A 24,821-nucleotide genomic window follows, 5' to 3' on the forward strand; every position below is an offset into this window, starting at 1 on the left:
AAGTAGAATCCAGTAACCATGGCAGCAGTAGGAGAGGACAAGGGAGGGCAGTTGGTGTGGGGGGACTTGCTTCTGAAAAAGACGCAGCAGAAGAGATGCCTCGTCTTAGCTGCACACAGCACCGCTGCGGGCAAAGAGCACTCTTCTCCATGGCTAATGTCATACAACTCACCTTACTTCTCATCTGCTGTGATGGGATGAACACAGGTATGTTCATTTATTTCTGCTCTTAAATGTAGTGCAACATTTATGGGGCCTTGTTGTTTTTTTTTCAAGCTTTGACCTTGATATAATTTAGTCTGAATTTAAATCCCCGGGATTTGTTTTTTTTTTCTGGGGGATGGTTAATTTATTGTAAAATGATTCTAAATAATTGTAAAATCATTCTTTGATGTTTTTAATATTAAACTGAGTTGAGGCTTCTGAGTAGGCTAAATCCAGGTTTTAACCTTGATTAGGCCGGTCTCTCTAGTAGTTATGGCGAAGTGAATCGTTGTGAACCATTGAAGTTTTCAACACAATTGTATCGGGAAAAATGTTCATTAAAATGTTCATTACTCATAGTTTTTTAAAACGGTTTATGCTGTGGCCATCTAGTGGTCATAAAAATAAATAACACCTTCCAAAGTGTTATGTTACAGCCAGTGCTTTCACATCTGGTTCTACAACTGATTTTTTTTTATATATATATATAATGTTTTCTATAAATAATTTTTATTGTTAAAGTCTTTCGGCACTAAAATATAAATTCATAAATTAAATCTATTATCTGCTTATTTTAACTCTGAATTAGTCCTTAGACTGATATATCATGGCCAAAGTTTTTTTTTAAGCTCAATCTATAAATTATGATAAAAAAATGAAATAAAAAACACTATAATGTAATGCAATACAAAGGAAACAGCGCTGAGGTCCGTTTCGTTTGAACCAGATACTAGGTGTGTTCGACTTCAGCGCTGTGCAAACAGATCGAAATCTGACTTGAAGCACTGCATGCAAGTTAGAAATTTTGTCTCACTTTGGACGGCATCGTTGGAGGCGGAGCTGAAAACGGAGCCATCAAGCTGGACACTTTCTGCTTCCGTTAGTGACACTCACGCGGTGTTTACATACTTTATCTAAGATGAAGTGAATTAAATGCAATATTTGTCATATACACAGTTCAACATAATCATATATGCTATTTAAATGCTAATAAAGTGGGGGGTATATGTGCTTTTTTCAGTATTGTGTGATAAACGTGACTCAATAAAACAGTACGACTACAATAGGGCTTGGGCGTCGTGACGTCATTACTCGGCGTGGCCGCCATGTTGATGGCCTCCTTTACTTCTACTCGGACTACTGCACAGTGTTTAGAAGTACTCCCTCTCAGCCGTGTGTCTTAATTTGATTGATTAAAAATCTATTTCAACCATGGTAAACCGTTGATGTATTGTGGGGTGTAATAGCAATTAGAATGGATTAACTTTCCATCGCTTTCCTGCTTGGAGGAGCGACCACAGAGACCATAACATCTGAATATTTACTTTATATAGCTTAAGTCAACATTGAACATAAGGGAAATTTCCCGGCCTACTAATCTAAAATACGGGAAAATTTCAACATTCATCTTTCTGTTGCTATCCCTCTGCTGACAGCAAAAATCGTAACGTTACTACAAAACTGCTGCATTAACTAAGCGAGTTGTGAGGCTAGGTCTGACATGACTTTGCTTACAGATTGGCATGAAATTGTGCTCTCACAACAACCATGCTATTTTAAAAAGACCAAAATCATGCTAAGGTTGCTTTCAAGTAAGCAAAATGATGCTTTGAAAACATATGTTTCGCTGGAAGGGCAAGAGGTAGCAACAGAATAACAGTACAGAGACTGACAGGTCCAATCGAAGGGCTAAATGGATATTTTACAGGAAAATACTAAAACGGGAAGACAGCGGGAAAAGAGCTCTAATACGCGAGAACCCCCGAAAAAAAATGGGAGGGTTGACAGCTACTAACTACACTTTTGAAACACATAGTTAAAAGTACACGTGTGAATAGTTGTTAGCACTAACGGTTACTAAACTAGCAGCTAGGTGGAGCGCAGCTTACCTTTGTCCGGATTACTGTATTACTGTATACTGTTTGCCGGCTTTATGATCTGCAACTCCTGAACCTATCCATTTGTGAACTGCACATGAGACTCCAATAACTTGTAGCTTCGGAACTGTTCTGTAGTGTAGGCGCTCATAAAACGTACTCGGTTACTAAACGTAACCTCGGTTCTCTCTAGAAGAGCGAACGAGTACTGCGTCTTAGCTAAGACGCTACGGGAAAAGTCTCTTTTCACGAAATACTGAAGCAAAAAATTATCCTTAATTTTGTATTTTTGTAAAGCGCATTTGCAGCAGTACACAGCCATAGGCGATACGGCTCGTTCGCTCATTGGCTTGTTCTGCGGCAACTGCACAGCCTATTGAGCGCGGGCTGATGCAACATCAGACCAATAAGGGTGCTTCGCGCCCTTCTTGCCACTTCCCGCCGAAACGGTTGTGGCCCAACCTATAAAAGGAGCTCGAAAAGGCTGACTCACCTGATTTATTTCATCGCCGAAGCGAACCAGAGTGAATCGTGCGCACGGCAGAGAACGCAGTACTCGTTCGCTCTTCTAGAGAGAACCGAGGTTACGTTTAGTAACCGAGTACGTTCTCTTACGAGAGCTCTCTCGTACTGCGTCTTAGCTAAGACGCTACGGGAACCCAATGTAAAACGCCGTGCGCGCAGGGATCACACACCAATAAACCTGAAGCAACGCCCAGGATTTACAGTGCACAGTCACCTGAGGGACTCACAGAGAGTCCAGGACAGAAAAGGGAAAAAGCCCTCCGTCCTATATCTAGCAGCATCCGTAGATGCGGCAATATGACATCACACAGCCGAGGAAAGGCCTGACCAATGTGGCAATGCGGGTCTTACGCAATACTGCCCATATAACAGTCGGCAGCGCATAGAGCCCGTGAACTCAGAATTCCCCTCAGGGCCCTGATTCGACTATACCGACAACAGCCTTGCTTGCAAGGCGGGGACCTCCAGGTTATAGAACCTGATAAATGTAGACGGCGAGGCCCAACCTGCCGCCATACATATATCCTGCAAGGAGATCCCAGTAGACCACACCCACGACGAGGCGACGCCTCTTGTGGAGTGTGCTCTGACGTCCAACGGGCACTGAAGGCCCCTGGAAGCGTAAGCTAACGCTATGGCGTCAACTATCCATCTGGATAGAGTCTGTCTCGAAACAGCCATTCCCTTGGAACGTCCACCGAATGAGACAAACAGCTGCTCCGTCTGCCGAAAGGCAGCAGAGCGAGACACATAAGCTCTTAAAACCCTGACAGGGCAAAGAAGACTCGAGTCTCCATCCTCCCCTGACACCGGCAGGGCAGACAGGGCTATAACCTGAGCCCGAAACGGTGTGTTGAGGGATTTCGGCACATAACCGTGCCTAGGTTTGAGTATGACCCTTGAGTCATTGGGCCCAAGCTCCAAGCACGACTGGCTCACCGAGAGCGCGTGCAAATCACCCACATGCTTCACAGAAGCGAGAGCCAACAAGAATACTGTCTTGAACGACAGATGCTGAAGGCTAACCGATTGGATAGGCTCAAAAGGGGGACCCTTCAAGGCCTCCAAAACCGCCGCGAGGTCCCACATAGGGACTGACGGAGGTCTGGGAGGATTCAGCCTCCTAGCTCCTCTAAGGAACCGGATGACTAAATCGTTCCTTCCTATTGACTGACCGGACGCCGTTTCAGAAAACGCCGCTATGGCCGCCACATAAACTTTGAGCGTGGATGGGGCTTTGCCCTTATCCAACAGCTCCTGTAGGAAGGAGAGGACCTCCGTCACCTCACAACTAAGGGGTGAATAACCTCGAGCTGTGCACCAGCTGGAGAACACCGACCACTTCGAGGCATACAGACGTCGTGTCGACGGAGCTCTAGCCTGAGTGATGGTATTTAGCACTCCCACTGCGAGATCAGCGGGTAACCGTTGAGCGCCCACACATGGAGGGACCACAACTCCGGTTGAGGGTGCCAAATCGAGCCCCTGGCCTGCGAGAGGAGGTCCCTCCTCAACGGTACCGGCCACTGGGCGACATCTGCTAACTGCATCAAATCTGGGAACCATAATTGGTTCTTCCAAAGAGGTGCTACAAGCAGTATTGAACATCTCGTTTCTCTCACCCGTTCTATCACCTGCGGAAGGAGGGAGACGGGAGGGAACGCATAAAGCGGGCAGCACGGCCATCTCCGTGACAGCGCGCTTTCGTTCTTGGAAAAGAACGCGGGGTAGTGAGCGTTTTCGTGGGACGCAAAGAGGTCCACCTCCGCCATGCCAAATCTCTCCCACAACAGCCGGACTGTTTGCGGGTGTAGAGACCATTCGCCCGTAGGAACATTGCCTCTGGACAGCCTGTCTGGACCCAGATTCTGCAGTCCAGGCACATGCACTGCTCTCAGCGAGCGCACGTTGCGCTGAACCCAAACCAGGAGGCGTTCCGTCAGCCTGCACAGGTTTCGGGACCCGAGACCGCCCCGGGGGTTTATGTAGGACACCACGGACAAGATCCTTGATATGGGGACAAAAGCGCGTCAGCGCGTTCTCCACTGCCAGCATTTCCAGGCAGTTGATATGATGGAGCTTTTCCCGTTCTGACCATAGGCCAAAGGACGGTCTGCCTTCGAGCAGCGCTCCCCATCCCGAAGTGGAGGCGTCCGTCGACACCATTTTCACACTCGGGGAAGTCCCCAGGCTTACACCTGATCGGTACCAGCCGTTCGCTGTCCAAGGTGCTAGAGCCGCAACACAGCTCTGATCGACCTTGAAATGCAGCCGGCCAGACGCCCACGCTCTGCGCGGCACCCGAGCCTTCAGCCAGAACTGCAGGGGGCGCATGCGGAGCAGGCCCAGCCGCAGAACCGGAGATGCTGAGGCCATGAGACCCAGCATCTTTTGACAGTGTTTGAGCGACACGGTCGCGCCGCAGCGGAAAGAACTCGCTGCGCGCTGAATGCCCATCGCGCGCTGTGGTGACAGCCGCGCCGTCATGGAACACGAGTTCAGAACTATACCCAGAAACAGGATCGTCTGACTGGGGTTCAGCGAACTCTTCGCCCAATTGACACTGAGGCCGAGCTTCTCGAGGTGATCGAGTAAAACGGCCCTGTGGTCCACAAGCTCCGCTCGTGATCGGGCCAGAACCAGCCAGTCGTCCAAATAATTCAGCACTCATATGCCTCTGAGTCTGAGAGGAGCGAGCGCTGCATCCATGCACCTCGTAAACGTACGAGGAGCCACGGAGGACTGTAAACTGGTATGCCTGGCCCTCGAAGGCGAATCTCAAATATCGCCTGTGGTTTGACGCTATCTGTATTTGAAAATATGCGTCCCTCAGATCTATTGACATGAACCAGTCCCCTCTGCGAATCTGCGCGAGGAGTTTCCTGGTCGTAAGCATTTTGAAACTGCGTTTCCTCAATGCCTTGTTCAGCTGTCTTAGATCCAGTATGGGCCTGAGACCCCCGTCTCTCTTGGGCACCAGAGAGTATCTGCTGTACAGCCCCCCCCTCGCTTTGAGCTTGAGACACAGGCTCTACAGCCCCTTTGCTCAACAGTTTTGATATTTCGGCCCGAAGTATGTGTGCTACTTCTGTTTTGACCGTAGTTTCGACGTGCGCTGAAAAGCGCGGAGGGCGTCTGAAAAAACTGTAGCGAGTAGCCTCTCTTTATAATGCCTAGCACCCAATCCGATACCCCTGGAAGCGCTGGCCATGCATCTGCATGAATGGCTAAGGGCTGGATGCGAAGCGCGCTCTGTTGACCGGGCAACGGCGGCGCTCGGGTGTGCTGCGCATTTGAGGCGGGGAGCGCGCTGATCACAGCGGGCAGATCGCTCCTCCTCGACCCCGTCCCGGCGCTTAACCGACTGGGGGAAGGCTGAGCAGGTCCCGTGGGACTCGATATGTCTGCGAGTGACTGTGGGCTGCATATGCCACTTTCAACTCGCTGTCTGCCTGTGCAGAGCATACGTGCACGGGCCTCGTTTTTACAGAAGCCACGCGCCGTATGTGACATAGTGTATGTGGGCACTGGGGAGTGGGCACGTTTACTATGCGGCGCGCTCGACCGATCTGTGTCGATCTTATGTGCGCGAGCCCTGTGTGCAGGGCTGTGCTTACATGTGGAGATGGGCACTGAGGAGTGGACATCGTCACTTCATTTATAGCACCATCGGCCGTGGCCGGACGAGCGTGCACAGGTTTTTTTTTTTTTTTTTTTTTTACAGAAACCACATGACGCGTGTGACATAGTAATTGTGGGCACTGAGGGGTGGGCACGCTTACTATGCAGTGTGCGCGATCGACTTGAGTCGCTTTTATGGGCGCAGGCCCTGTGTGCAGGGCTGTGCTTACATGTGGAGATGGGCACTGAGGAGTGGGCATAGTCACTACATTTATAGCACCATCGGCCGTGGTCGGACGAACGTGCACGGGTTTCGTTTTTACAGAAACCACATGACGCGTGTGACATAGTGATTGTGGGCACTGAGGAGTGGGCACGTCTACTATGTAGTGCGCGTGATCGACTTGAGTCGCTTTTATGGGTGCGAGCCCTGTGTGAAGGGCTGTGCTTATATGTGGAGATGGGCACTGAGCAGTGGGCATCGTCTCTACATTTATAGCACCATCGGCCGTGGCCGGGACACCAGAAATTACACCTTTTTCGGGAAATATCTGGGTAGCCGTGATAACGGTTTTCGTTTGCAGGCAAGCGGGCAACCGTACAGGCTTGCGCATTGCAAAAAACGCTGAAACAGTCACAATCTCTGGAACTGAAACAGCGGCGCGCTTAGGTGAGAGCCCGGCCACAGCGGAACTCGTACACCGGCGCTTCGATGAAGCAGCCATCGTGTGTAGTGCCGACGCAGCGTCATGCAGCATGCGTAGATGGCTTTCCTAGGATGGCTTCGGGGCTCCCGGTCTCACCGTAATCCTCTGCCGCGGTCCCCGCGGCGCGGGGCGACGGCCGGTAGAGCGAGAACGGGGGTCTCGAGCTGCGTTACTGAAGCTGTTGTGATAACGGCTTTTGTGTGCAGGCAAGCGGGCAACTGTGCAGGCTTGCGCATTGCAGAAAACGCTGAGACAGTCACAATTCCTGGAACTGAAACAGCGGCGCGCTTGGGTGAGAGCTCGGCCACAGCGGAACTCGTACACCTGCGCTTCGATGAAGCAGCCATCGTTAGTAGTGCCGACGCAGCATCACACAGCAGGCTTTAGATGGCAATACCGCTGACAAAAGTGCATCGCTATCGCCTGTTCCACCGGCGGAAGTGAGTGGTAGTTCCTGTTTTTAGCATCATCAGTGTGGAGAATGTTAGTGAGACAGACGAACGAGTTCGCGCTGAATATGGAGCATTCCAAGCCTTCGCCACCTTTTCGTGAAGCTCAGGAAGAAATGAGGCGGGCTTTGAGAAGTACGCTCATCCGAAAGGGAAATACCATCCAGCCGGGAACGAGAGGGGGGGCGCTGGTGCAAACCACTCGCGGCCGAGACTCATCGCGGCCAACACGAGCATTCGCCCCGGCTCCTTCTCGATGTCAGCTCGTCTGCTGGGCTTCTGAGCAGAAGGCGCGAGATCCAAGGAGCTCGCCCAGCCCTCACTGCCCGAAGCTAGCAGAAAGCGCGTGTCCTCTTCCTCCGACACGGCCCTGAGATCGACTTCCTCGGACGACGCGCCGGCAAACAGCGGGCGCTGCCCACCGGGAAGCGATGCAGGGGGGGCCGGTGAAGCAGGGCGAACCGGCGAGCTCGGTTGAGCTGAAGACGGTTCCGGAATCCGCTGGAAGCGATGCTTTTACGACGCCTCAGCGCAGCGGAGAGTGCAGGCTCAGAGAAAAAGGCCAGGCGAGTCCTCAGAGTCACCATGGCAACAGCTCGCAGTGGGCTGCGACACACACTCGTAAAAGAGCTCGCGTCTTTTTTAAGATGCCTTCCTGCGGCTCGTCAGAGCCCCACTCAGCGAGGGAGACCGGTACGTCATCTGTGTCTCCTGCCTGGGTACACACATAAAGAACAGCTTGGATATAACAGAATTGAAAGGATATAGGCGCCGGATAGCGCAGCAGGAACGGCGGTGGAAGGCGGCGATGCCAGCAGCTTCAGAATGGCTCGTCCTGCTGATGTGCTTTCTCAGACGGCGCTTGCTTCCTCCGTGATCCGAGATGAAAAATCAGGTGAGTCAGCCTTTTCGAGCTCCTTTTATAGGTTGGGCCACACCCGTTTCGGCGGGAAGTGGCAAGAAGGGCGCGAAGCACCCTTATTGGTCTGATGTTGCATCAGCCAGCGCTCGATAGGCTGTGCAGTTGCCGCAGAACAAGCCAATGAGCGAACGAGCCGTATCGCCTATGGCTGTGTACTGCTGCAAATGCGCTTTACAAAAATACAAAATTAAGGATAATTTTTTGCTTCAGTATTTCGTGAAAAGAGACTTTTCCCGTAGCGTCTTAGCTAAGACGCAGTACAAGAGAGCTCTCGTAAGAGAACAAACAAGGTAGCCAAGGATATCTGTAATGCAAAAGTGCGGCAGCAAGTTGTCGTCGGTGCTCCACTCTTTGTTGGGAATTTCATATGGATCCAAACCGTTAATAGTGCCGATTTTGTCCACATACCGATCCCTGACATCCCTATTTAGTGTATCCCTTTAAATCCCACAACCTTTTTGCGATTTTACCATCTTTTCTCTTTCTCCCAACTCTGCTTCTTTTCGTTCGACTTGCTGTATGTTTACATTCGCGAGGCCATCAACATGGCCGCCACGTCCCAGAATGCAACGCGGCGCCCAAGCCCTATAGAAAAAATGCTTTTACCGTTGTAAAAACAGATTTGCGCGCGGTATACAAACGGACATGGAACAATATACAGGTGCTGGTCATATAATTAGCATATCATCAAAAAGTTGATTTATTTCACTAATTCCATTCAAAAAGTGAAACTTGTATATTATATTTATTAATTACACACAGACTGATATATTTCAAATGTTTATTTCTTTTTATTTTGATGTTTATAACTGACAACTAAGGAAAATCCCAAATTCAGTATCTCAGAAAATGTGAATATTGTGAAAAGGTTCAATATTGAAGCCACACTCTAATCAGTTAATTAACTCAAAACACCTGCAAAGCATTTAAATGGTCTCTCAGTCTAGTTCTGTAGGCTACACAATCATGGGGAAGACTGCTGAGTTGACAGTTATCCAAAAGACAACAATTGACACCTTGCACAAGGAGGGCAAGACACAAAATGTAATTGCAAAAGAGGCCGGCTGTTCACATAGCTCTGTGTCCAAGCACATTAATAGAGAGGCAAAAGAAAGGAAAAGATGTGGTAGAAAAAAGTGTACAAGCAATAGGGATAACCGCACCCTGGAGAGGATTGTGAAAAAAACCCATTCAAAAATTTGGGGGAGATTCACAAAGAGTGGACTGCAGCTGGAGTCAGTGCTTCAAGAACCACTACACAAAGACGTATGCAAGACATGGGTTTCAGCTGTCGGATTCCTTGTGTTAAGCCACTCTTGAACAACAGACAGCGTCAGAAGCATCTCGCTTCAAAAGGGACTGGACTGCTGCTGAATTGTCCAAAGTTATGTTCTCTGATGACAGTAAATTTTGCATTTCCTTTGGATATCAGGGTCCCAGAGTCTAGAGGAAGAGAGGAGAGGCACACAATCCACGTTGCTTGAGGTCCAGTGTAAAGTTTCCACAGTCAATGATGGTTTGCGGTGCCATGTCATCTGCTGATGTTGGTCCACTGTGTTTTCTGAGGTTCAAGGTCAACGCAGCCATATACCAGGAAGTTTTAGAGCACTTTATGCTTCCTGCTGCTGACCAACTTTATGGAGATGCAGATTTAATTTTCCAACAGGACTAGGCACCTGCACACAGTGCCAAAGCTTCCAGTACCTGGTTTAAGGACCATGGTATCCCTGTTCTTAATTGGCCAGCAAACTCACCTGACCTTAACCTCATTGAAAATCTATGGGGTATTGTGAAGAGGGAGATGCGATATGCCAGACCCAAGATTGCAGAAAAGCTGAAGGCCACTATCAGAGCTACCTGGGCTCTCATAACATCTGAGCAGTGCCACAGACTGATCGACTCCATGCCATGACGCATTGCTGCAGTAATTCAGACCAAAGGAGCCCCAACTAAGTATTGAGAGCTGTACATGCTCATACTTTTCATTTTTATACTTTTTAGTTGGCCAAGATTTCTAAAAATCCTTTCTTTGTATTGGTCTTAAGTTATATTAAAATTTTCTGAGATACTGAATTTGTGATTTTCCTTTGCTGTCAGTTATAATCATCAAAATTAAAAGAAATAAACATTTGAAATATATCAGTCCGTGTGTAATGAATGAATATAATATACAAGTTTCACTTTTTGAATGGAATTAATGAAATAAACCAACTTTGATGATATTCTAATTATATGACCAGCACCTGTATTTATTAATCTGTGTTAATGTTAGTTAATAAAAAGACAATCAATTAGTGTTCATGTGTTTGTTGCTGTTACGTGATGTAGCGTTGTCTGACTAGGGGCGAGACATGGGCTGATGATGTCATCGTTTCAGAAAAGGGAATGAGATGCTGCGGTGACGTCATCGTATGGGAGCGCTAAATCATCACTCCTGACGTACCTCAGGTAGCTGGGATCCGAGGAAAGGATCTGCTCAAACGGAAAGAACCCAGGAGCTGTCCTCACATCCAGGCTTTAAAATTTGACAAAAGTGCTTGGTGAGATAAATCCTGCCGCAGCACATATATAATACATAGAAGTTCCACTAAGGAGGGCTTGCAATGAAGCCACCGACCTCATGGAATGAGCTCGAATTCCTAAGGGTGAAGCGAACCCACACACCTCATAGGCTAAGTATATAGCCTCTGCCAGCTAAAGGAAAATGCGTTGCTTTGTGACAGCACAACCTTTATTTTTACTCCCAAAACAAATGAACAGCTGGTCAGACTCACGTCATCGGGCTGTCAACATAGATCTTAGCTCCCTCACAGGAAAAAAGCCTAGATCTCCTAACCCCACCTCCGTGAGAAAAAAAGCCTCCAGACCACCTGCTGGAAGTGAAAAGGATTTAAAGCAACCTTAGGGACATAGTCAGGCCTTGGTCATAGCGAAACTTCCTCAAATCCTGGTGCAAAATCCATGCACGAAGGTGAAATAGACAGAGCTTGTTAATCTTGTAAACTCTCTTGAGGGGGATAGAGCAAACAGTAGGACTGTCTCTAGAGTCAGGATTTATATTTATTTATTTTTTTTGACAGTTTCCAAGGGCTCAAACTGATGTCCTGATAACCCTCATAATACAAAGGATAGATCCCATGATGGAACTCGCGCAGGGCAGAAAGGCAGCAGCAGTCACGAACCCTGCGTAAATCGAGAAACCAGGGGATGAAGGCCCACTGAGACGACATCTATGTACTAGTGATTAGCTGATATGGCTGGTGTTACTCCCTTTGAAAAATGGTCTTGAAGAAACTCCAGTAGTGAAGAGACAGGGCAGTAAGCTGGATCCATTTTATGAAGTCTACACCAGATAGTAAACAGTTTCCATTTGAAAGCATATAAACGTCTCATAGAAAATGTCCTAGAGGGGGAATAGGGAGAACCTTATCGGGCAATGCGTAGTCGTGCCCGATGCGAATAAGTTTACTACCACCTCTCCAAAGCTCGCCATATGTAGCTCACCGCTTGGGGGTGCAACCTCCATTCCCCTTCTTCCAGGCTCTATCTCAAGAGCAAATCCTCTCCGAAATTCAAGTGTCCGGGGACGTTAACCACTCGGATAGACAGAAATTTGTTCTGAGACCATAAAAGGATGTTCCTCACAGGACTGCATGCGGGCGGGAGCCATTCAGCAGTCTTGAAAAATATTAGAGAGCTATAAAGACCGCCAGCAGCTCCAGTCTGTTCATGTGCCACCCTTGCTGTGCCAGATCTATCCCCAAATAGGTTATCTGCTGGGAGGGAATCAAAACACTCTTTGGAGAGTTGTTAAAAAGCTTGAGCTTGTATTAATAAAAAAAGTTTATTTAGTTTATTTTCTGTATTAGCTATATTCATTTGAGTGGATTATTTTTGATTTAATTAATATTGTAAAATCTTGTTTTGATTTAATTCATTTCTGTTGTCATTTGATATAGAGTTAAAGTGTATTGTTTAAGACTTGTGTAGGTTGTGATCTGGGACAACTTCTGTTAATTTCTCTGTGTGTGTGTGGGAGAGAATACTTCTTCTTTAGGAGCTGCTGGACTTCATTGACCAGGGTTGATGACTTCTTCTTTAGATGGTAGTGGTGTTTCTTCATTGTGTGCTGTGGCCTTTGGCATGCACCGGGGTCTTTATTTTGATATGCGTGTTATGTCAATTAAGTGCCGCTTTTCGGAGAGTCTTCCTTGTAATTTAGGCCGCAGCTCCATGACATTTTGAAAGACTGATTGTAAGTTTTTCTGAGAGTTGATGTTTCTTGTAATTGATTATATGCTATTTTAATAAAAGATTGGTGTTTGATGCCGGTGTCTCCACATTTTTCTTGCCACTGGGCAGGGGACTGGTACAAACCCGGGCAGGGGACTGGTACAAACCCTATTCCAAAATTTTTGAGACACTGTACAAATTGTGAATAAAAACAGAATGCAATGATGTGGAAGTTTCAAATTTTAATATATTATTCAGAAAACAACAGATGACATCAAATGAGAACTGAGAAAATTTATTATTTTAAGGAAAAAATAAGTTGATTTTAATTTTCATGGCATCAACACATCTCAAAAAATTTGGGACAAGGCCATGTTTACCACTGTGTGGCATCCCCTCTTCTTTTTATAACAGACTGCAAATGTCTGGGGACTGAGGAGACAAGTTGCTCAAGTTTAGGAATAGGAATGTTGTCCCATTCTTGTCTAATACAGGCTTCTAGTTGCTCAACTGTCTTAGGTCTTCTTTGAGTCATGAGTCTCATCTCTCTGCCCACATGGATTGCTTTCTTTAATGAAAGCGATCCCGCCCATCGCACCCCCCATCTTCTTCCTCCTGCGAGCCTGCCAGGAAAAGACAGCGGGGAAGAAGGGCTCAGTGCCCGGACTTGGGTGAGTTCACGCCGGCTCAGCACCCACGTGCCTCACCCTCTCCAATGAGAGAGCCGTCCCCTGTGCTCTTCTCACGCCCAGAGCAGCATCCCTCGGCTGAAGCGAGCGACCTTGTCTCTTTCGGCGGATCGGAGGACGAGCTGCTTGATGACTCTATGTCACTCGCGGCTTCTGAAACGGAGGATTGGGCCGGTGATTCGACGCCAGAGCTGGGATGGATGCAGAGCTTCTCCGTATTCTCTCCAAAGCCATCGAGGAACTCCATCTGGAGTGGGCCCCCCCTGAAGAGCCGACGTGCAGCAGGCTGGACGAGTGGTACCTGCTGGGACACCAGCGCTCTGCACCGTTCTTCCCTGAGGTTCATGACAAGCTGACCAAGTCGTGGCGCGCCTCCTACTCGGCCCGCCTACGCACTTCCTCTGCAGCTCTCACCTCAGTAGACGGCTCTCGGGAGAAGGGCTATGAGCAATTGCCGCCCCTGGATGAGGCTGTGGCTGCTCATCTCTGCCCCCACCCCCGCCTCCCATGGCTGTGGGGTGGAAAAGCAAGAGAGCCCTTTCTTTCAAGCCCTGCAGGATGACCTCTGCCATGGCCGGCAGAGCCTATACTTCTGCGGGCCAAGCCGCTTCAGCACTGCACACCATGGCCATATTGCAAGTGTTCCAGGCAAAGCTTCTCCATTCCCTGGATGAGTCTAGCCCTAACGAACTTGCTTTTCATGACCTCTGCAGTGCCACATACTTTCCACGAAACACACGGCCCAGGCCATCGGACGATCTATGGCCAACCTGGTTGTACTGGAGCGCCACCTCTGGCTCAACCTGATGGAAATAAAGAGAGCGACAAAGCGGCCTTTCTCGATGCCGCAGTCTCTCCATCCGGTCTCTTTCGGGCCAGCCGTAGAGGGATTTACAGATCGTTTCACCGCAGCACAGAAGTCGTCCCAGGCCATGCGACACTTCCTGCCCAAAAGCTCCAACTCTGCCTCGAGTCACCCCAGGACTGTGCCAACTCAGCACCAGAGCAAGCCTACCCCCCAGGCAGCGCCACCTAAGGAGCAGCACCCAGCTCGCCCCGCTAAGCGCGCTAAACCACCTAGACGTCAGGGCCCCAGGCAAAGAATTGTGCTGGACCCGACGCCCTCTAAATCCTCCTGATCATGGGGGAAGAAAGAGGAAGGGGCAAAGGGTGTTGGGGATAATAAAACATGGCTACTCACTGCAGTTTCGCCCGAAGACCCCCGCGCTTCTGCAGGGTGATTCCCACTTTGGTAGAGCCGGACGATGCTCAGGTCCTCCGCACAGAAGTGATGACGCTGTTAAGGAAGGGAGCTATAGAAATAGTTCCTCCCTCAGAAAGCAGTTCGGGGTTCTACAGCCGTTATTTCCTTGTCCCCAAGAAAGATAGCGGTCTCAGACCCATCTAAGGCCTCAGACTCCTGAACCTCTCCCTCATGAAATCGAAGTTCAGGATCTTGAAATTGAAGCAGATCCTCACTGAGATTTGCCCCGAGGACTGGTTCTTCTCGCTGGACCTGGAAGACACTTACTTTCACATCCAGATAGCCCCCATCACAGACAATTCTTGAGATTCGCGTTCGAGGGTGTGGCTTATCAATATACAATCCTACCCTTCGGGCTGTCTCTAGCTCCCTGCACTTTCATGAAGTACATGAACGAGGCGCTTTCCCCTCCAAAACAGATGGGAATCTGCGTTCTGAACTATCTCGACGACTGGCTCATTCTAGCCTAGTTGTGAACCGAGCTAGATCACCACATATCTGTGCTCCTGAGCGACTTAGAGTGCCTAGGACTCAATTTTGCCAAGAGCTCACTTCTCCCTGCCAATGTATTATGTTCCTGGGAGCGGTTTTCGACTCCGTCCATACGAGGGCGGTCATACCACCAGAGCATGCTCTGGTACTTCAGCAGCTCGCGGCCTCCATCAGAAACAAAGCCTGTTTCCCTCTGAAGTTCTTTCAGAGGATGCTAGGGCTGATGGCTTCCGCCTCCTCAGTTTTACAGCTCGGCCTCCTATGAATGCGGCCCCTGCAATACTGGCTGAAACTCCGGGACCCACCTCATGCTTGGCGGCATGGCCGCTTTCGCATCAGGGTCAACCAGGCCTGTCTAGCAGCCCAGGAGCCTTGGATGAACCCTGTTTGGTTCAATCATGGAGTACCCCTACAGGCGGTTTCCAGAAGGACAGTGCTCTCAACAGATGCATCCAACCTGGGTTGAGATGATCCTGAAAGGGCACCACGTCCTAGTCCAGTCGGACAGCATGACAGTGGTGTCCTACATAAATCACCAAGGCGGCCTTTCGTCCAGCTGCCTCTGTGCACTGGCATAGCGCCTCTTGGAATGGGCATTACCCAGGTTGCGATAGCTCAAGGGGACACATATACCTGGCAAGACGACTCTGGGAGCATCGATTCAGAGAGCCATCCCCTGTGCTCTTCTCACACCCAGAGCAGCGTCCCTCGGCTGAAGCGAGCGACCTTGTCTCTTTTGGCGGATCAGAGGACGAGCTGCTTGATGACTCTATGTCACTCGCGGCTTCTGAAACGGAGGATTGGGCCGGTGATTCGACGCCACAGCTGGGATGGATGCAGAGCTTCTCCGCATTCTCTCCAAAGCCATCGAGGAACTCCATCTGGAGTGGGCCCCCCCTGAAGAGCCGACGTGCAGCAAGCTGGATGAGTGGTACCTGCTGGGACACCAGCGCTCTGCCCCGTTCTTCCCTGAGGTTCATGACAAGCTGACCAAGTCGCGGCGCGCCTCCTACTCGGCCCGCCTATGCACTTCCTCTGCAGCTCTCACCTCAGTAGACGCTCTCAGGAGAAGGGCTATGAGCAATTGCCGCCCCTGGATGAGGCTGTGGCTGCTCATCTCTGCCCCCCACCCCCAGCCCCCCCATGGCTGTGGGGTGGAAAAGCAAGAGAGCCCTTTCTTTCAAGCCCTGCAGGATGACCTCTGCCATGGCCGGCAGAGCCTATACTTCTGCGGGCCAAGCCACTTCAGCACTGCACACCATGGCCATATTGCAAGTGTTCCAGTCAAAGCTTCTCCATTCCCTGGATGAGTCTAGCCCTAACGAACTTGCTTTTCATGACCTCTGCAGTACCAGAGACTTTCCACGAAACACACGGCCCAGGCCATCGGACGATCTATGGCCAACCTGGTAGTACTGGAGCGCCACCTCTGGCTCAACCTGATGGAAATAAAGAGAGCGACAAAGCGGCCTTTCTCGATGCCGCAGTCTCTCCATCCGGTCTCTTCGGGCCAGCCCTAGAGGGATTTACAGAGCGTTTCACCGCAGCACAGAAGTCTTCCCAGGCCATGCAACACTTCCTGCCCAAAAGCTCCAGCTCTGCCTCGAGTCACCCCAGGACTGTGCCAACTCAGCACCAGAGCAAGCCTACCCCCCAGGCAGCGCCACCTAAGGAGCAGCTCCCACCTCGCCCCACTAAGCGCGCTAAACCACCTAGACGTCAGGGCCCCAGGCAAAAAATTGTGCTGGACCCGACGCCCTCTAAATCCTCCTGATCATGGGGGAAGAAAGAGGAAGGGGCAAAGTCCCGCCGCGGCCGGACCACCCCAGAAGCTCTCTTGCCTGCCTGCTTTGCGACCTGGGCCCACTGTTGTTGCGTCCATGCAAAGCGCCGTTATTAGGGCGAACACAAATGTTTCACATTTTCAAAAAGAGAATGTTTTTCCTCTTCCACACTCATCAGTGTTCAGGCCCCTAATCAGCGGCCTGCCATCCGACGCTATCCAGCTTCTTGTCACACGGGCCGAGGCCTGGCAGGCCATCCCTGGAGTGTCCAAGTGGGTGTTGGGGATAATAAAACATGGCTACTCACTGCAGTTTCGCCCAAAGACCCCCGCGTATCCGCAGGGTGATTCCCACTTTGGTAGAGCCGGACAATGCTCAGGTCCTCCGCACGGAAGTGATGACGCTGTTAAGGAAGGGAGCTATAGAAATAGTTCCTCCCTCAGAAAGCAGTTCAGGGTTCTACAGCCGTTATTTCCTTGTCCCCAAGAAAGATAGCGGTCTCAGACCCATCTAAGGCCTCAGATTCCTGAACCTTTCCCTCATGAAATCGAAGTTCAGGATGTTGACATTGAAGCAGAACCTCACTGAGATTTGCCCCGAGGACTGGTTCTTCTCGCTGGACCTGGAAGACACTTACTTTCACATCCAGATAGCCCCCATCACAGACAATTCTTGAGATTCGCGTTCGAGGGTGTGGCTTATCAATATACAGTCCTACCCTTCGGGCTGTCTCTAGCTCCCTGCACTTTCATGAAGTACATGAACGAGGCGCTTTCCCCTCCGAGACAGATGGGAATCTGCGTTCTGAACTATCTCAACGACTGGCTCATTCTAGCCTAGTCGTGAACCGAGCTAGATCACCACAGATCCGTGCTCCTTAGAGTGCCTAGGACTCAATTTTGCCAAGAGCTCACTTCTCCCTGCCAATGTATTATGTTCCTGGGAACGGTTTTCGACTCAGTCCATATGAGGGCGGTCATACCACCAGAGCATTCTCTGGTACTTCAGCAGCTCGCGGCCTCCGTCAGAAACAAAGCCTGTTTCCCTCTGAAGTTCTTTCAGAGGATGCTAAGGCTGATGGCTTCCGCCTCCCCAGTTTTACAGCTCGGCCTCCTATGAATGCGGCCCCTGCAATACTGGCTGAAACTCCGGGACCCACCTCATGCTTGGCGGCATGGCCGCTTTCGCATCAGGGTCAACCAGGCCTGTCTAGCAGCCCAGGAGCCTTGGATGAACCCTGTTTGGTTCAGTCGTGGAGTACCCCTACAGGCGGTTTCCAGAAGGACAGTGCTCTCAACAGATGCATCCAACCTGGGTTGATATGATCCTGAAAGGGCACCACGTCCTAGTCCAGTCGGACAGCATGACAGTGGTGTCCTACATAAATCACCAAGGCGGCCTTTCGTCCAGCTGCCTCTGCGCACTGGCATAGCGCCTCTTGGAATGGGCATTACCCAGGTTGCGATAGCTCAAGGGGACACATATACCTGGCAAGACGACTCTGGGAGCAGACATGCTTTCGCAGAGCAATGTCCCCACGGACTAGTGGATGCTCCATCCCCAGACGGTTTTCAAAATCTGGGAGATTTTCGGGAAGGCAGAGGTTGTCCTCTTCGCCTCAGAAAGCAACTCTCATTACCCAACTTATTTTTTGAAGGACACAGATGCGCTGGCCCATGACTGGCCCAGCCTCCTTCTTTACGCTTTTTCCCCGATCGCCCTGATCCCTCAGGTCATCAGACGAGTCAGGGAAGACAGGCACAGAGTCCTCCTGGTGGCCCCACTCTGGCCAAGGGTCTCACCCCTTCCACTCTCAAGGTGTTCATAGCAGCCATCCTAGCATTTCATGCTCCTATCGCTGGCCAATCAGTGGGTCAAAACAGCCTCATTGTGTGTTTCCTGAGAGGTTCTAGGCAGTTAAAGCCTCCGCGTCCTCTCACCGTTCCCACTTGGGACCTTCACACGGTCCTTGGAGCACTCAAAGGACCTCCCTTTGAGCCACTGCGGTCAACTGACCTTCGGCCCCTAACGCTCAAAACTACTCTGCTACTTGCTCTAGCATCGATCAAGCGTGTCTGCGATTTGCAGGCCCTCTTGGTGAGCCCTGCATGCCTTGAGTTTGGGACCAATGACTCGAAGGTCATTTTAAAACCCAGGCATGGCCACGTCCCTAAAGTGCTCACGACGCCGTTCAGAGCACAGGTAATTTCTTTCCCAGCTCTGCCTCCATTGTCAGGTGAGCGAGAGCTGGATTTACTCTGCCCAGTGAGGGCTTTGAGGATATACATTGAGCGGTCACAGCCGTTCAGGCAATATGACCAGCTTTTAGTCTCTTTTGGTGGCCGCACCAAGGGGTCTTTGGTCTCAAAGCATGCCTCTCGTGTTGGATAGTCGACACTATCGCTTTATGTTACTCCTGCATGGGCCTTGAGTGGGCTCCCTCTAGCAGTGTAGCATCAAGGGTTCGACGGCTCCGGCCCTCTCAAGGTGTTCAAGATAAGTCTGGTCGTGCCCTTCTGTGGCACAGCACGGTTGAATTCATTCCCCATACGCAGTATGAGTGAAGTATTGAAAGGGAATGTACTTGGTTACGAACGTAACCTCGGTTCCCTGAGATACGGAATGAGTACTGTGTTATATGCCATGCCACGAGGCTGTGGCTTCAGTGTTGTCGCTTCTGTCGTATGACCTGATTTCCTCTGGCAATTTGCCTGCTTATATAGCCATTCGCCCCGCCCATTTTGGCGGGCTTAGGCGTGCTGCATCACCACAGGCTCGCATGGAAAAAAGGAGCTTTTCCCCATACGCAGTACTCATTCCATATCTCAGGGAACCGAGGTTACGTTCGTAACCGAGTACATTTTCCACTTTGCCACAGTCCATTTTAAATGAGCCTTGGCCCAGAGAAAACGCCTGCACTTCTGGATCATGTTTAGATATGGCTTCTTTTTTGACCTATAAAGATTTAGCCGGCAACAGCGAATGGCACGGTGGAATGTGTTCACCGACAATGTTTTCTGGAAGTATTCCTGAGCCTGTGTTGTGATTTCCATTACATTAGTATTCCTGTATGTGATGCAGTGCCGTCTAAGGGCCCAAAGATCAAGGGCATCCAGTATGGTATTCTGGCCTTGACCCTTACGCACCGAGATTGTTCCAGATTCTCTGAATCTTTGGATGATATTGTGCACTGTAGATGATGATAACTTCAAACTCTTTGCAATTTTTCTCTGAGAAACTCCCTTCTGATATTGGTCCACTATTTTTTGCCACAGCATTGGGGAAATTAGTGATCCTCTGCCCATCTTGACTTCTGAGAGACATTGCCACTCTGAGAGTCCTCCATCTGTTCCCTATATGTACATTTAACTTTTCCAGCTTCTTATTGCTACCTGTCCCAACTTTTTTGGAATGTGTAGCTCTTATGAAATCCAGAATGAGCCAATATTTGACATGACATTTCAAAATGTCTCACTTTCAACATTTGATATTTTATCTATATTCTATTGTGAATAAAATATAAGTTTATGAAATCTGTAAATTATTCCATTCCTTTTTTACTCACAATTTGTACAGTGTCCCCACTTTTCTTGGAATCGTGCTTGTATAAAGTTTGCGATTCTTTGGGTGAAAGTCCAAAGGTTGCGTAGTCAGGCATTTTTCAATTTGAATACATTTATTGAAATCCATTTCAATGGCCACAAACGCAAAAAATATTTCAAAAATATCAGTTTCACTCTCCCAAATGTGTCTCCGTGTGGATGGGGCAGCCGGCGGTTTCTCCAGATTCACCTCATGACAACAAGATCTTGTGTGTTTCGGGTTATTCGAACCTTTTCAGTATCACTAATGGCCACAAATCTGTTTTTCTATTGTAGTCGCACTGTTGTATTGAGACACGTTTATCATACAATGATAAAAGCATACCCCAACATTATTAGTATTTAAATAGTAAATGATTATGTTGAACTTTATTCTTAAAAAGATAGCGCTGTATTAAGCAGTATAAAAAAGTGTTTCTGTTTCTCATGGAAATGTTTCTGTGTATCTGATAAATATGCATTTAATTCACTTCATCTGAGATAAAGTACGCAAACACTGCAAGAGTGTCACGGGAGCAGAAAGTGTTCGGCTTGATGGCTCTGTTTTCATCTCCACCCCCAAGTCGAACACATCTAATGTTAAATATGTTGTTTTTTTATTACCATCTTCGAAGCTTCAGTCTGAATGTAACATCACTACTCTCTAGCAGAATGGTGAATTGGTAGTGTTTTTATTCAGTGCTAAGTCAAATGGCATGTCTTTTTATTTTCTTCTTCTTTGTTTATTTTTAGAAACATCCCCTTCCCCACAGTCTGATCCTGTAATTACAACACAGAAAGCTGTATCCAAAGGTATGGTTACCTTGTAATATATTATTAGCCAGGACAAGTATGCAGTTGACATCATTTTTAAGTACAAATGATAAAATTATTACATAATTAATTTAAAAAATGCAAATTTGCTGAAAATGTACTCACCCTCAGGCCATCTAAGATGTAGCTAAGTTTGTTTCTAAATCAGAACAGATTTTGAGAAATGTATCTTTGCATCACTTGCTCACCAGTGGATCCGACCTCTGCAGTGAATGGGTGACGTGAGAACAACAGGTGCCATCCAGACAGCTGATAAAAACATCAAAATAATCCACATGTAATCCACATGACTCCAGTCCATCAGTTAACATCTTGTGAAGTGAAAACTTGCATGTTTATAATAAACAAATCCATCATTAAGATGTTTTTGACTTTAAACTGTTGCTTCTGGAGGCATGTGGATTTCTTGGCCTGTGGATTATTGTGATGTTTTTATCAGCAATTTGGAATCTTATACTGACGGCACCCATTCACAGCAGAGGATACCTTGTTGATTAAGTGATAATGCTACGTGTCTCCAAATCTGTTTTGACAAAGAAACAAACTCATCTAAACCTTAGATGGCTTGAGGATGAGTTAATGTTTAGCACATTTTCATTTTGGGGGGAATTATTCTTTTAAAATGTGAATTCATGATTTTGTAATAAGATAATCAAAAATAGCTTAATCTACTAGAGACAATACATTGAACTGTACATAATTGCAGAAGTTTGTTTTGCTGATTGGGCTGCAATTTCTTGGAATACAGGTCAAAATCAAGTCATTATTGAAGAGCTTGCAATCCTGACACCCCAAAAAGTTGAGCTTTTATGTAACCTAATTGATATACCAAATAACCCTCCAAACATTACTGGCTATTGGACTAAAGATGGACAAGAAATTGAAAACTCTGAAGAATCTGTAATTAGAAACAATGAACAGTATATCCTTAAAAGGACGTAAGTGGTTGTTTATTCAAGAAAATTCATGTGTCCTTTTTAGTAAATGTAAAAAATGATATGTTATAGGAGTAACATTCAGTAGTCAGTAAATTCAGTATTACTAAACAATGACTTAACACTGCTTTAAGTTGTTTAACCTTTTTCGTAGTTTCAGTATAGAGGCCGGAAACCTGGGAAACTATTCCTGCAACTTCAGAGAAAATGAGGCACAAGTAACATTTGTTTTAGATGGTATGTTGTTGTTTTATGTACAAATTGTGTAGTTTTAAATGGTTTATACAATAATATCCATCATTCTGATTTTACGTTAACCTGATGTATTTTGCTTTTTTTCTCAAGTTCCTGCAATAAAAGACACAAGAAACAAGCCTGTAGTGAGCTACATCGGAGATTCAGTTGTACTTGAATGTAAACTCAAACTCAAACACACACCAAACACTTGGAACTGGTACAAGGCAAACAACACTGAAAAGGTGAACGAGAAATGAGGAACATGGGATTGATTATACTTAAATTAGACGTCACCTCACAATAAAGGGGCTATCATATCCAGTGTATTTTTAAAATATTTATTGATATTTGCTTATTTAGTTCTATAGCTTTTATTTTGTTGTTCCAGTAATTGTTAGTAATTAGTTTTGTTAAGGTGCGTCCCAAATATTGTACTAATGCACTATTCTATGATGTTTTGTAGTTATAAATAGTGTGAGTAGTGTGTTCACACTGAAAATTCCAAAAAGTAAATGTGCACTTTAAACACCCAGATGATGCACTTAAATAACCGGAAAAAAAAAAAATGAAGATTGGAATGACTTCATGCACTCAACTGTTGCAGCTTTAATTACATTGTGAAGGGGGAGGGGCTATCAGACTCCAATTATGAATGACAAGATAATTCCTACACTACATGGTTGAGTACATAGTGCATAAGTACATAGTGTATGAGCACACAGTGTATAGTGCGTCTTTCGGGACACAGATCAACATTCCACACTTTCAACATCATAGAATAGTGCATAAGTAAACACCTTTTGTTTTTTCAAGTTTTCCAGCTACTATAATTTCATTTCATTTAATCAAAAAGATTGTTAATAGTTGGACTTGTAACAGTAACAACATTCATATCAGTGTTTTTTCCTTCACAGGTCCTCATCAATGTTACTGCAAACCCTCAGAACTACAAGATCGTTATTAATGGAAGTGATACAAAACTGACTGTTCTGAATCTGACTGAAGAAGATTCTGGAAAGTACATATGCAGCGCTGAGTTTGACATCAAACCCAGGGAGTCTTATGTCAACCTGAAGGTCTTGTCGTATACTGAGCCTCTCAAACCCTTCATTGCCATAGTGGTTGAAGTTATTGTTCTGGTCACACTGATTTTGCTTTGGGAAAAATGCAACAAGCCGCAACAGGACAACTCTTCTGCAGGAGGTACAGAAAACTTGAATGAATATGAGGAATAATCATGCATATTCAGATCTGTCACCATTGAAAATTAACAAAGGATTTATTGATTTGCAGAGAATGATGTCTGCTCTGAACAAACCAGCAAACTGTAAGTGTGTTCAGATCAGTTCGTATGATTTTAAAGATTGACTGAATATATTTCCTAAAAATTAAGTTACACTTGCTTGAAGGTTTTTCAGACCTTGGCAGTGATGATGCTAATGTTCTTTCTAGCACTCGTGATGAGAGCAATGGAGTGAACAACACAGCAAGACAAAGAAAACTGCAGCCCTGATGTTTTCATTTTAACAGATGAAAAATAATGTGATTATGTAATGTGGCTGGAATCACATAAAGCAATAAGCAATATTTTTTTCCTAAACTAATTCTGCCACAGCCACATACATAAACATAAATATATTACATATTACAGATATATAAAGCATGTTTTCATCAATATAGTGTTATTACTAAGGTTTAAGTGTTCATATGACCTTTTGGAAGTCAATTAATAATAAAGGTCAACTAAAGATAAAATTGATTCTCTTTCTGAAAGCTTTATTAAAGTATTAAATTTCTTCATATAATGAAAAGTTTTCATTTCGGCTATATATATTAATATATAAACATTGATGACACATACACAAAGGTCAAAGGAAGTTCAGCTTAGCTTGGCAAACAAGAACCAGTGAGGTTATGAAGCAGTCGTATCTCTTCAGAAGACTTGGACAAACTGCTTAATTCATACAGATTACTTTTACGATATCTTTTTGTACTTTGTAATGCATTAAAGCTTTTGTTTGCTTGGACTTCTACTGAGGAACAGAAAAAGCAAAGCTAAAAAATGGCCTCATTTGTGTTTCAAAGAAAAACAAAAGTCGTATGGGTTTAGAATGACATGAGGGCGAGTAAATGACAATTTTCATTTTTGGCCGATTCCTTTAAATACAAATATGTCTGATTTGATTCTTCAACAAGCAATGTGTAATCTTAAAAAATCTAAAGTTTACAGAACCACTAACCAAGTTTTCAGCATACTGTCATGGATTTAAACTTCAAACTAGAGGTTTGTGATGACAAAAATTAAATTATATCTGGATGTTTTCTGGACTTTTGTTGATAATGATAATTAGACAATATTCTGCTGAGCATGTCACTGTGCTGGTACCTTGGTAGGTTTAAGACTGCTGTGGACAGCTGACTCCCAAAACTTCTGATATTATTCATATTATGATGTGGCTAGTCAGCA

The 24,821-nt window shown here is 46.9% G+C and overlaps 1 protein-coding gene across 1 annotated transcript; it reads left to right on the top strand.

The window, feature by feature from the left end:
• Positions 1-34: 34 nt before the first annotated feature.
• On the top strand, positions 35-23,968 carry LOC132129984 (embigin-like). Its single transcript, XM_059541578.1, has 8 exons — positions 35-207; positions 21,102-21,161; positions 21,931-22,120; positions 22,272-22,354; positions 22,463-22,596; positions 23,269-23,557; positions 23,648-23,681; positions 23,807-23,968. The coding sequence occupies exons 1-8, from the start codon at positions 96-98 to the stop codon at positions 23,865-23,867; spliced, it is 963 nt and encodes a 320-aa protein (XP_059397561.1). The 5' UTR covers positions 35-95; the 3' UTR covers positions 23,868-23,968.
• The last annotated feature ends 853 nt before the right edge of the window (positions 23,969-24,821 follow it).

The sequence above is a fragment of the Carassius carassius genome, chromosome 4 (genome assembly GCF_963082965.1).
Source record: "Carassius carassius chromosome 4, fCarCar2.1, whole genome shotgun sequence".
Classification (NCBI taxonomy): domain Eukaryota; kingdom Metazoa; phylum Chordata; class Actinopteri; order Cypriniformes; family Cyprinidae; genus Carassius; species Carassius carassius.